The sequence below is a fragment of the Brachycentrus maculatus genome, unplaced genomic scaffold (assembly GCF_059751285.1).
Source record: "Brachycentrus maculatus isolate JH-2025_06_01 unplaced genomic scaffold, ASM5975128v1 h1tg000475l, whole genome shotgun sequence".
Classification (NCBI taxonomy): Eukaryota; Metazoa; Arthropoda; class Insecta; order Trichoptera; family Brachycentridae; genus Brachycentrus; species Brachycentrus maculatus.
This window is the reverse complement of record NW_028281222.1, coordinates 1,311,114-1,325,320: the sequence shown is the minus strand read 5'-3', so window position 1 is coordinate 1,325,320 and position 14,207 is coordinate 1,311,114. Positions and strand designations below refer to the sequence as shown.

The window sequence follows — 14,207 nt, the reverse complement described above, 5'->3', positions numbered from 1 at the left end:
TAAGGAATTAATTGCAAGTTGGCATCTCACCAGCCTATGACAGGTCTTAATATTATGAAATATTACTAATATTAATTAATTAATTATTAATAGAAGAAGGCGCAATAATAAGGCGGCTCCAATTTCCCCCCTTCAGACTCAGCCGATTGACGACGTCTTTTTCAAATTTTTTTTTTCTCTCATCATCATTTTCATATCATAATCCGTATCTGCATAAGCACCCTAAAGATACGTACTTTTTCGAAAATGGCGCTATATAAATTATCTAAAACTATTAGCTTTCGGTAAATTGTCATCGGGCCGTTTGATGACCCCGTGTCATTCCAATACAATCTCACAACTTTATAAAAAAAAGCATTCAACTCTTAAAAATTGGATATCTTTCAAGAAGTCTAAGTCTAGGATTACCTCATTAGACGGTATCGGGTATCATATGTGGCTCTGGTCATCTATTCTAGTCTCTAAAGATTCTCCAAAGAGCTCAGACCAAATTCTCTATCCAACAATCAAACAGCGACCTTTCTTTATCAAGATATTTTCAATTTGATAAAAATGCATCGTTTCTTTTTTCTACGAACAAACTACGTGTGTAAACGTCATCCAAGTTTATAGATTGCCAGATTCACATATGATACCGTAATATCGCCATTTAACATCCAACAGCATTCTGTAAAAAAAACTGATATATCGGAGAAAAAAAACTATTTTCATGATATAGTCGGTTACTATTATCATGAGGATAGTTAGTTACTTTTATCATGATATAATCAATTACTATTATGATGATATAATTAATTAATTTCATCATAATATAATCGGTTACTACTGTTATGACATATTCAGTTCCTATTATCATGATTAAATCGGTTACTCCTATCATTGCGATGTATTGGATGTCAAATGGCGATATTTCGTAACCGTCAGTTCGTACAAGTATTTGTTATAACAAATACTTGTACGAACTGACGGTTACTTCTATAGAAGAATTCGATAATATTTAAAATGTCAACAAGTTACGTTCCTTATTCGTGATATTTTAATATTTTTATACAATTCTAATACTCTTATACAAATATTATTGGATATATATTTATGTAAAAGCAAGAAATCTTAGTTAACAAAATGGTTAACATCAATCAACTTCAGAGAAGTCATTTCGTGAGAGAAAAAAAAATACAAAAATCACATTCAAAAACATATCACAAAGATACAAAAATAAAAATTCAGTGCTTGTAATAAGATTATTACAATAATTAGAAGAATAATAAAATAAACACGTACATTCCTTTCCCCGATAAGGTCACTTTGAAATATTTGTCAAAAACATCAAAGTCGGAAAAGAATTAAAAATACTAAATTTTTGTCTCTTAAAATTCTCAAAGTAATATTTTTTTTTAAATAATTGATATAATTGTAGTCTTACAATTTCCATAGTGCTAAACAAAAGACTAGTACTAAAAATTATTGATATGTTGATTAAATAAAAAATTAATTTATTAAAAAAATTTACTCTAACACATGACCTCGAATATGAGAAGAAAATTCTTCTTCTTCAAACCCTTATCCGCACCCCATTATATAAATGCAGTGTTATCTTGATCGTTACCATATGAAGGAAAGGTGATCAGCCCTCCGCTTCAGGTACCAGCCCAGGGAAAAAATTGAAATTAGAGTGAAAAAACAACTTATATTTATTTGACCCCCCCCTGGGAATCGAACTCAGGACCTCCAGAACGGTAGCCGAGCGTGCTGACCATTACACTATGGAGGCGGATAAGAAAACTACCTATTTTAAAAATTCAATATACAAACTTTATTTGAAATCAAATGTCAATGTAATTTACAAAAAAAATTAATTGACATGGGGTAAAATTGATTAGGAATAAAACAGTATTGTATTCAATTATTATTTATATAAAACTAATGTTTATAAAATGATTTTCTGATATAATAAATAAATTTGTATTAAAATAGACCCAAACAGGCAGATATACAAAGATGTTCCAAAAAATTTGGTCGAAAGTGGTCACCGGTATAAAAAGTTAACTAGTAGTCTATTGTCTTCCCATATTCGAGAAAATGTTATTTAAAAAATACGCATTCAAATGTAATTTTCTACAAAGTTGATTTTTTTTTAAATGTCTCGCAAGGCGCAAGCAGTATAGAACGTAAGGTGTCGGCGTTCTATCCTCTTTGCCCCGAGACCCGATCAACAGAATGTGAAATAATTTAAATCCGGTATATCTCTACCGGTAAAAGTGGCACATATGTCAAATACATAATATAAATAATTAAATTAAATTTATTGCAATGAAATATTGCCTAGAAATTGCATAAATTAATATATATATATATATATATATATATATATATATATATATATATATATATATATATATATATATATATATATATATATTTGTGTTTTACATTTTATGAGACAATTCTATAAATTATTGGTAATATTATTTAAAATACTTTGTAAAACAGTGTATCCCTTATCACACTAGAAACCTATAGTTATAATACAAATTGCAAATTCTTACAAAATTATGGGGTATAGGCAGATAGTAAATTTGCCGTATTATAGGAACACTTCCCTACAGAGGAGTGTGTGTGGATGATGAAGTGGCTGATGCAATTCACTACCGTAATGAGGTCCAGGGTCTTAAGAAAAAAAAAGTAATTTCTCACTCTAATACTTTTTAAATATAGATCACCCTGGACTGGTTTTGGAAGTACACAAGATTGATCTCGGTTTCATATAACGATCAAGATAAAACTGCATCACTATGCAACGCAGTGCCCTATGCACCATCGGGACCGGACAAGGGTTAAAAGGACTTGTAGATCACACAACGTATCCTTTCAGTCACTTTGTCACTAGCCAACGAAATTTATCAAACAAAAGATTGTTTTTGGCAAAAATATCTAACGATTATTATGAAAAAAAAATGTATGTCAATTCTTTTGTTTTCCTCTTATCGTGGCGCCTGATTTGTAAGGTATTTCAGTATGGTGATATAACAAGTTTATTTACTCGTAAAAATACTGACAAAATAAATATTGTTAGACTCCTCGTTAAACCTATGTACACGCTTAAAAAACTGTTCCTATAATATGGCACCACTCAAACAACGATTTTAAATATACAGCGATATAAAAACAAAGTGAAGTATGTCAATATTAGTTGGAATGCTTCCCTCCATAGTAAAGTGGTTAGTGTGGTTGATCCAGACAAAGCTTGAAAAAATCAAAAGACCTTACAGTCCTATGCAGTAACCGTTACACTACTAACCCCGGAAAAGAATATGTATACCAAGCTCCAAGTATTACATCAGCAACTTCACTTGGATGATAATACAAAGAATTGTCTATGGTAAAATTTACAAAATTATATAAGAGGATTTTATGAAGACCTTTTCTATAATGTGATGATTTCTATGGATATAACTGTCATATTTTTTGAGGTTATGCATTCAATCTCCACCCTTAAAAATGTTTATTGCTTTAATTTTATATCACTGTAAATTTAAATATCGCCGATTGAAACGACATCGTAAAACACTTCCAAGTCTCTATAATTAATGATATTATCACCTTTAATATTTTATTTTACGCACTAAATGTGTTTACACAGATCATCGTTTGATATTGGAAAACTGATGTTTCATTAATTTCATTTCTATTCACGTCTATTTCGTAAACTTTAAATTCAAATTTTCAAATACATAATTACAAATTGTATATGGATTCATAACAAATATCTTTCTCAAATTGTATTATATTGTTCAGTGATGGTGAGTGCAAAAAATGTACAGTAACATTTTTACTATTAATTAATTTTAAGGGACTGGTTTTCAGTGATGTCGAGTGCAAAAAATGTATAAAAACATTTTTATTATTTTTATTTTAAGGGGTTGGTATTATTTTATTTTAGCATTGTCGAAATACAATTCACTAACAATAAAAAAAGATAACCGCGTTATTTTGCCCTTATGTTCCAATAGCTTTTTAAATATAAAAGTAAAACACTTGTATAATACCACTTATGAGTGTTTTAATGTAAATACAACTAGTTTCGAGACAGGTGATGATGAGAACATCTATAGTTCTCAAAACTCGTGTTTACAAAAATAAACACAAAAGTGGTATTATACAAGTGCAATATTTTTATACATCATCCTATTATTCTACAAAGTTAACGCCAAATAACAAGCAAAAAAATTACTTATACCTCATTCCATTTGTCAAGAGCGGCTAGATAAATATGTAAATGTTCATTTGTTCAAAACGTAAAATCTCCTTAAGTGATTAATTTTGACACAACCTTGCATTCATATACGCAGGTGTTTTAATCTAAGGATGGTGACTGACCTCCACATTTCGTCGTAACATAATGTCGTAATATCGCTCGCGGCGAGCATCAGCGAGCATCCAAAACTATGGATGGAGCGCTCGGCTCGCTGTACCGACTGCCTGAATGCTCGCATCGTAGCATGTTACGTTACGACAAAATGGCTCCAGTCAGTCACCACCCTAATGAAAAAATCAACAGCCTTAGCAAATACATGTTTAAAACAGTGAAGAAAAACGTTTTTCTTTACGGAGCTGGGAGGCCATGACAGATTCTACATGAATATTGGGTTTATAAATTTAAAATCTTATGAAACTAATCAAGGACAGAATTTTAAGGTAACAAAGCAATTTAACAGATGGTTGCTTTTGTCAAATGGAACACGGTATATATTATATTGTTTTTTTTTTATATCACAAAATATTTAGTTTGTCTGCCTCCGTAGTGTGATGGTCAGTGTGTTTAACTACTGCGCTGGAGGTTCCGGGTTCGATTCCCAGCGTGAATATTTAAAAAAAAATGGTGATGTATTCTTAATGGATTTTGGGAGGTCAAAATAAGTGATTTTTCACTCTAATATTTATTTAATATCACCCTGGAGTTACACATGAAGCGCAGGACTGATCACCTTGCCTTCATGCAATCGGCAAACAATGTAACACTGTGTCGTTGCGATGCAGTGTCCTATGCACCGTTCGGTGTAAAAAACTGGTAAGAAGAACAAGACGCATGAAGAGACCAACTTTGAGAAACCGAGTGAAGAAGTGTTCAACCCTTTCAAGCCGGAAGGTATTAATATGGCCGTACCCAGCAGGCCGTGATTTTTTCAACAAAAACGTGAAAGCTTTTGGAAAGATGACTGTAACATTGATAATATCGGTAAATTGTAATATTTTAGTATTTCTTGATCTTCCTGATGGATGTTTCTCTATATTCTAATAAAAAATATTGCAATTGGATTTGATATTGGCTTGCGACAAGCTCAAATGAGAGGGCTTATTTTGTATGGCCGGCCTGGTGGGCACGGAATTGGAGAGAGCGTTAACGCGCTCGTGGATGCGAACGGTTTTAAAGCAATCTGAAAAATTGTCTCACTGATGAGAACGACATACAAACCTAACTTGATCAGACTTTCAAAGGAGACGCATGTTAAGTTATTAAGTTTCCTCGAAAAACTGACATAACGTCGCCATGTTAGTTTTTCTCTGTCGCTCTCTGTTTTATCGACTTTTAGTAGTAGATGTACGTTGGAATGAATTTTGGAGAGCGGTCGGTGGATGTGGCGTTTGGTGGTGGAGCTCTAGGAGTCGTAGCCGGGGGACATGCGCTCCCGCTCCGCGCTGAGGCTGCGGCGGCGCGGGGGCGACGGGGCCCCCGAGCTGTTGTCGCCCGAGTCAACCGACCTGTCTACCACCTGAAAAAAGTGCAATTCACAATCAATTTAACACATTGTTTGCGAGAAACACTTGAAATTGTCTTTTACATACCGATGGTAGAGAGCAGGAGGAGCTTGTAAGCGTTTCATTTGTTACGTTTGGTATAGCGCGAGACGCTCGCAAACGTTGTACAGTTCGGAATTGGGTTTGCGGTTACTTATGATTAGTATTTTTTCATCAACCCCGACCCTAACTAGTATACTAATCAGGGTTTGTGAAAAAACCGTCCAGCAACAATGTGTAAGGAACATGTATTTTAGCTAATTATAGCTATAATAAAAATCAAATGACAGACGCCGTGGCGTAGTTGGGTAGACGCTCGACTGCGAAACTGGCATCGCAGTTTCGATTCCCGCCAAGTGCAAAATAAATTCAAGAATGATTTATTTTCCATTGGTCTGGGTTTTTGTGATGTATTTTTCACATTTACCTTCCCTATCCTTACTATCCTACCTGCAGACAGGCCTATTAAAGTAGAGGCCTTTCGGGTTATTTTTTTTTTTAAATTGAATTTATCTGATTTTAATCTGATCTGGGGTTACTTGTGATTAGTATATGATCCTAATTAATATACAAATTAGGTCGGGGTTGATGAAAAAACCGCCCGACAACAATGTGTTAATATAAGCATGAAAGAGAAAAACAATGTATCCACTACAAAGAATATTTTAAATAATAAGACTCATTGGTGTTGTTGAAACTCTAAACTGTGGTTGTATCATTTTATTACTCAATGACAGAGTGATATCATTCAACAAAAAATATTCAGATTTTAATACGCTTAATGCCCTAATGATTCAAGTACCTCCTTGATATTGTAATTCTTCAAATATAGGAGCCTGAATATTTTTCACTCTTCATGGAAAATATAAAATACGAACAGTCAAAATTACTGGATATAACCCATTTGTAATTGCACCTACAGAATTATCACTAATTCCATCTGTCGACTTGCGGCAAATTATGAACATCACTAGGGCAGTGCATGTATAGGGTTTTTCAATAGCAATGATACAATTTTAAATGGTTACAATGGCAACACATGGGCGATGATTTACCTTGAGGACGTCGTGTAGGGAGCTCATGCTGCCGAGGCTGAGGGGAGTGATGGAGCGATCCAGGAGCAGAGACCCACTCCCCTGGGACCCGCCGCCCATGGATCTAAAGTTACAACACCAAAATTACAACTTCAAAAGAAGAGGGTCTATGCAAGATATGTGTAACAAAACAATTAATAACAAAAAAATCACGGATGCTGCAAATAGAAAACACGGTTCGAAGACATGGCCTAGGTGATGTTGTCCATGACAGAAGGACCTACAACCTAAGGACGAGGAGAGCTGACCCCAGTAGTCTGCAAAGACGATAAGTTGGGATGTAGCCAGGAAGAAGAAGATGCAAGATATGTTACAAAATTTGAGCAGTGCGGTTATTATTTGATTTAGAAATGTAAGTTATAAGATTATAACTTATATTTCTTAGTCAAATAGTCAAATAGGCATCTACAATATTTCTCTTAAACGTTTTAAAAGAAACATTTTTCATGTCTATTTGATTAAATATTTTATTGCACATATCGTAGGTTCAATTAAAAAATTAATTTTAGTAGCATTTGGTATGCATTTTGGGTGGTGACTGACCGGAGCATTTCGTCGTAACGTAACATCGTAACATTGCTCGCGGCGAGAATCAGCGAGCATCCGAAACTATGGATGGAGCGCCCGGCTCGCTGTACTGACTGCCTGAATGCTCGCATCTTAACGTGTTACGTTACGAGGAAATGGATCCGGTCAGTCACCACCCTCAGGGATTTAGAATAATTTGATTGTTTTGTTTCTGGTCTATGCTACCGGAACATAAATTAATAAGTGATTAAAGCTCTGGGCAATCTACATGATTATTTATGATTTTATACAGGAAATTAAGGTCAGCAGTGTTCCTACATGTTACGAGCTTGGGTGAATTTAAAGATTCATTACTTGGAACTCCACCGACAAGACACACAAGGTGGCTTGGTGGATCTCTGCAAAAAAAAAATGTTCTACATATGTAAAAATTTGTGTTTTAAATAAATGTATACAAAAAAAAAAAAACTATCCATCTAAAATTACAATATGATATAAATTTTGATTGTATAGATTCGATTTGATTAGTGTATTTTTTGTATCAAGGGCTCCAAACGGGAGGTCCATATTCTAATTAACTTGGAACATATGTAAAATACAAAATTCTAAGGGTGCGTATATGATTAAATTCTTTCCCTGTATGAAATAGGAAACCAAACATTTTATATGCTTTTTTACATTGATATGAGCCTCAAAAGTGAACTTGCTGTATAGCATAATTCCGAGATACCGAATCTCATTTACTTTTGCTTGTTATTGCCGTGAAACTTGAGAGGTGACGCCCGTTGATCTCGGGTATAGCGGAGGTACGCACCTGTGGTCCACGTACCGGTCCATGTTGTCCCGGGAGGCCGCGGGCGGGGGGCAGTCGGGGGTGGCGGGCGGCTGCTCCTTCGGTCGCACCACGCCTACTCTCTTGGAACCTGAACACCCCAAGCAAATGTAATACAATATCATTTAATATGTGACTTTGTCAAACAATGGTTAGTCAGGAGCTATGTTTGGTCAGTGCTTTATATAGAGTTGGATTTTGCATACCAGTTAGAGGCATTCCCAGAGGGGTTGGAGGCATGGAATTTTTACTATTATTTTTAGGAATAGGGGAAATATTTCACGGCTTTTTTTTTACATTTATAAGTTGTCTTAGAAAATTCTCCTTGCCTAAAGGATTTAAAGCATATTTTGTTTACATATCTTATCATGTCTTAAAAATGTTATCATGTCTTTAAAATGAGTGAATGTGTATAGTTAACAATAAATGAACTTAGTAAATATTACTATTTCTTAAAATCTACTGTGTTTCGATGCATTCCGCACCATTTCAAACACCGTATGTGAAGTAATTCTAAATTTTAGAGTTGGGTCCTTGGGACGTTTAAGGTTGAAGAGGGGGTAGTAGCTGCTTCTTATTTTTATTTATTTATTTAATTTTAATTTTTTATTTCTTATCAGTGGGAGCATAGACAAAGGGGAGAGGCTCGAGTCATTCTCATATTGTTAATTATGAGTTTCACTTTCTATATATCTCTATACCAAGCGTGGTGATCTTCCGGGAGATTAGTGTTCTCATTATTAGTTGTTGTTAAGTTTAGTTGTTACCGTTATAGGAAGCCAGATGCTGGTTAGGGTGAGAGATGTGAGATACAGTGAGAGGCGACGTCCGCTTTTCCCTGTTGGAATATATCTGGAAACAAAACATTCACCGCGTTAATCATTCATCAACGCAACTTAACCTACGTCTTTGCCCAAAAAATACACAATTATTATGGTTATATATGATTTATTGTTTCAGCATTCACTCTGTGGTAAGACATGATTGCATTATAAATAAAATACTTGTTTTTTACCACTTGAGTATTGTATTTTAACGACTTCTTTTGGAAGCTACAGATACTTCCATCTACTGTTTGAATATACCGTTTGGATAACTGTTTACAATTTATATTATTTTTTGACATCTCATCAAAGATATGGAAGAATATGGAAGACTGGGCATTTACGGGGCTGACGACCGTCATAGGCTGGTTTAAGTGATGACTTTACACACGTGTAACATTCACCAATTCTACCCATTATTGACAACAACACTACTCAAATTCTTGGAAGTTCTGTATATATGAACCAATTTTGAAATTTTGAATCACTAGAACTTCACTAGAGACATCTATTGGTGAGATGTAAAGAAGCTTTTTACTAAGCAGAAACTCTTATATAAGTATGTGAGGCCCGAATCCTGGATTATAATCACACACATATTCTTCTTTATCTTTGATGAGATGTCAAAAAATAATATGAAAATAACTCCTGTAATTGGAGATAATTCAGATTTTGTGAACAAGTATTTGGACACACTCAAAATGTTGTTTACAATTTAAATGTTTGTTCTCATTTACTTCTTTCAAATATGCTTCGTATGCCTATTTATTATACCTGTTTGTTGTTTTTATATTTTGCCATGTATTAGTATTAGTTTTAGTTATTTAAAAAAAAAAATGTTACTTTATTATTTGTGTTCCAGTCTTGTTAACCTTAATCCCACGTCCCAAAATGAGAAATATAAATTACTCATATTATATTACATATTATATGTATATATGTAATATGTTTTGAAAAAAATAAAATAAAAACAATCAGGTCTCCTCTTTCACTTATTTTGAAACAATTTCCTTGCTTTGTTATTCACCACACTAAAACCTCTTTCAAGAAGATAAGGTTTTTCTACCACTAATGTTGAGTATGTAGGTTCCTACTTAAATTTTGAGATATGGCAATACCAGTGTGAATTCTGACATCGTCACAAAACATTGCCATTTTTAATGGTTAACATACTCGGAACGTTTTGCACTACGAGTGATATTTGCATATTTTGAAAATCAAAGCCATTTTCGATTATAAATATTTGTTTTTACTTGTCTATCTCAAAACTTAAGTAACAACCTACCTATTATATGTATTGTTTATACTTTATATTTAAACCCGTAGATGGAAGCATGTGTATCTTCCGAAACTAGTAATAATATAATACTTAAACAAGTAAAAAAATAAAAAAACAAGTGTTTTATTTATTTATTCATTCATTCATTCATTCAAACCCTTATCCATACCCCAATGGTGCATAGGGCACTGCAACATAAACGCAGTGTTATCTTGATCGTTAACACATGAAGGAAAGGTGATCAGCCCTCCGCTTCCGGTACCAGTCCAAGGTAATATTGAATAAATAAATATAAGAGCGAAAAAATCACTTATAATCATTGGACCCCTCCTGGGAATCGAACCCGGGACCTCCAGTACGGTAGCCGAGCGTGCTGACCATTACGGAGGCGGACAATTTATAGTTGAATTTATATATGTTTATACATATACATATTATGGTATTTATCAGGTGGTGTCATTTGCATCTCACAGAATCTAACCACATCCCTTATACGTGTTATCTTACTTCCTGCAGTTGTGTTAAAACCCATCAACCCCGCCACAAAGTGCCCGATTGTTAAAATAATTGATTCTTTTTTTCTGATTGCGTAACTCGCCGATTTAAATTCTGTCGGCAAATACCCAACTCACTTAGGTTCAACATTTTGAGTGTGTCCAAATACTTGTTCACAAAATCTGGATTATCTCCAATTACAGGAGTTATTTTCATATTATTTTTTGACATCTCATCAAAGATGAAGAAGAATATGGAAGTCTGGGCATTCACTTAGGTTCAGTGGAAACCGCAGAATCATGGGGAGCACCAGTAACCTCAATCAAGAGCTTTATTCAAAATACTTTAACTGTGGAAACCATAGTCTAATCAAACAATTAAATAAACTAAATACATCATCATATGTGGAGGTCCTCACCAAAACGTTACATTTCCATTATAAATGATTTATAAGTAATCAGGAATTAGTAGCTTGTAAAATTTTTATGTTTTGGTACGATTTTATGATTTCATATTAGTTTAACGCAGGATTGGTCACGTTTTGTCGCAACTTTAATTAAGATTTCAATAGAATACAGTAAACAGAACAGATGTGCATTTAAAGGATTTTATTGTGCAACATTGGAAATGTAACTTTTTGGTGAGGACCTCCACATATTATTAAAATACATAAATAACCAAAGTTTTTTTTATCAATTTCAAAATTGACAAATCTTAGTATTGGCGTTTAACGTGTTAATATACAAAATATCAACCCTTTTACTTAGGCGGTGCTCAGGGTACTGCGGATTAGACGACTTCCTCCTTACCTGGTGCGAAGCAGGACGCTGGTTCCTGCTCCTTCCGGAAGCCTCCAGCGCTGCCGGGAGCTCTAGGAGTCTCTGCATCTGGATGCCTTCGCCTGGTCCCATGTGGGAGATGTGGTTGAAGTTCGAGGGTCCGGAGATCAGCTTGGATCGGCGCTCCGACCTGCAAAAAAAATATTGATTATTGAATAGTCTTGAATTAGCCATTCAGTAACAAAAAACGCCAAAGAGTGTCAGAAATAAAGATTCTTAGTAGCATATATCGGTAGTGTAAAGGCAAAGAGGTGTATCTGTCAAATTTTCAAGTTTGTTCTACAAAATGTCTAAAATGTTACATTTCCGAAATGTTACATTTCCAATATTGCACAAAAAATTATTTAAATGCAAATCTGTTCTGTTTACTGTATACTATCAAAATTTTAATAAGGTTGCGACAAAATGTGATCAATCCTGTGTTAAACCAATATGAAATCATTAAATCGCACCAAAACATAACAATGTTACACAAGCTAGAATTCCTGATTACTTGAAAACATTTATAATGGAAATGTAACGTTTTGGTGAGGACCTCCACATATGGCAAGAGTCTACGAGATAGAATCAGGAACACCAGGATAAGAGAAATATACGAGATCCAAGGCATAGTTAGGTGGGGAAGACAATGGTATGCGCATGTGAGGAGAATGGAACCATCCAGACTCCCCCACATTGCACTGTACTGCTAACTCCCGGGTAGACCGCCAAAGAGATGGATTGACATCGCAGGAGGCTAATCCCTCCTAAAAACAGGCCACAAGGCCTACACCAAGAAGAAGAAGAAGAAAAAGAATAAGCTATCAAACTTAGTTTTTTGGCCTTTTTGAATCGCAACAACTCAAATTGGTTTTTCCCAATATAAATCATAAGAGAATACGTAAGAGAAGATAATACTAAAGATAAAATTTGCCCTTTGACATTTAAAAAAAATTATAAACGGTCAATGTATTAATTATAGCCATATTTTTTATAAGTTAAATTGTAGTATAGAATAATACCATATATAGAAAAACTGGGTGAACCCCAAAAAAGTAACTAAGCCTCAAACGCTCACTCCTTTCAACAACGTCACATATAAAAAAACTTGATTTTTCAGATAGTTTCAAAATGTATTCAAATGTATTAAAAATAAATACCAAGCCAATTATTGAACTTTTTAGGTAAAACCTGAATGTTTCTTCTCTATTTGAAAAATATTTAGTATATTTAAAAAAATAATTGAACAATACCTTTTCTTCAAAATGCAAAAACAACACTTTCTGCCCTGTAGCGGGTAAATATTAAGTTAAGGTGTATGCCAAAATTGGACTAAGCGGATGGACCATTTGAGGCGCAGCCGCGGTCAACATTTAAATGAAATAATCTTCAAACATTAAATAATGTGGATAGTAAAATTATGTTTTTTGTTTTAAAAAAACGAAAGCTAAAAAATCATCTTTTACAATGTATTAAAAATAAATATCAAGCCACTTATTAAACTTTTTACTATGCAACAGATCTTTTTAGGCCAAACCTGAATGTTTTTTCTCCATTTAAAAATTTTTGGTACATTGAAAAAAATAATTGAACAATACCTTTTCTTCAAAATGCAAAAACAACACTTTCTGCCCTGTAGCGGGTAAATATTAAGTTAAAAATATGCCTCTTTTGCTGGGATATAGTACATTTTCTGGGAATTCCGAAAACATGCACAACTGAAAATTGACAATTTTTGATTTATGACATTTTTGAAAGGAGTGAGCGATATGTATTTTGTACATGTGAGATAAATGGCATTTTTTTGGCTTTTTTTAATAAAAAATAAATAGAGGTGAGATGGTTGGAGTTTAAATCATCAACTATAATAAACCATGGAGGCTCATTATATAGTGGTAATATGGTGTGATGAAATAGAAATAATGAGTAAGTTAACTTTGTTGTCCGGAATTATGTATGTTAATTATGTAAAATTAAAAACCAACCAGTAATTTTTTTTATTGATTTGGCGTTTAATTTGTAGAACTCCATTTTAATTTATGTATTAATTGTTAAATCAAACACAGATTTTATGAGTCTACTAATTTGGATTTTATTGTTTAAAAACACATGAACATTAATATTCTGACGATTGTTTTGCCTAGTTATGGTATTTTCAAACGAATTTCATTCATTAAAAAAAGATAATTATATTACAAATATCGTTTTGGATACATGGCATTTGATTGATTTTTATCATCATATAGCATTGAATGGTGGCTGAAATGTTGACAAGAATTTGACATAATGGGACTGGCCAGATGGCACAGTAACCCAGAAGTGCGCTGTCAGTATTTTGGTATATGGGGTCCACTAAAACCTGTTTTCTCCGACTGGACATATAAACAATCAAATTCAAATAAATAATTATTGATGGGCAACTAACTGACTACAAACAAGTTAACTCCAAACTTGTTATTAGAAGTGTTGAACAACATGTCGTTGATGTATATACAGGGTGGACCGAAATTGTAAACTAGTAGTATGCATTCAAAAACACGA

General features: G+C 33.7%; 1 protein-coding gene across 7 annotated transcripts in view; it reads right to left on the bottom strand.

Annotated features, from left to right (window-relative positions):
• Window positions 1-3,895: 3,895 nt before the first annotated feature.
• The window catches only part of gek (serine/threonine-protein kinase gek), a 93,033-nt gene continuing 82,721 nt past the window's right edge, over window positions 3,896-14,207 (bottom strand). For all 7 annotated transcript variants that reach the window (XM_088272065.1, XM_088272067.1, XM_088272068.1 and 4 more), the window contains 5 exons: window positions 11,658-11,817; window positions 9,018-9,102; window positions 8,233-8,341; window positions 6,852-6,954; window positions 3,896-5,771 (listed from right to left, as the gene is read on the bottom strand). In XM_088272065.1, coding sequence (XP_088128191.1) covers window positions 5,658-5,771; window positions 6,852-6,954; window positions 8,233-8,341; window positions 9,018-9,102; window positions 11,658-11,817 — 571 coding nt within the window. In that variant the 3' untranslated portion in view covers window positions 3,896-5,657. The remainder of the gene's footprint in view (window positions 5,772-6,851; window positions 6,955-8,232; window positions 8,342-9,017; window positions 9,103-11,657; window positions 11,818-14,207) is intronic.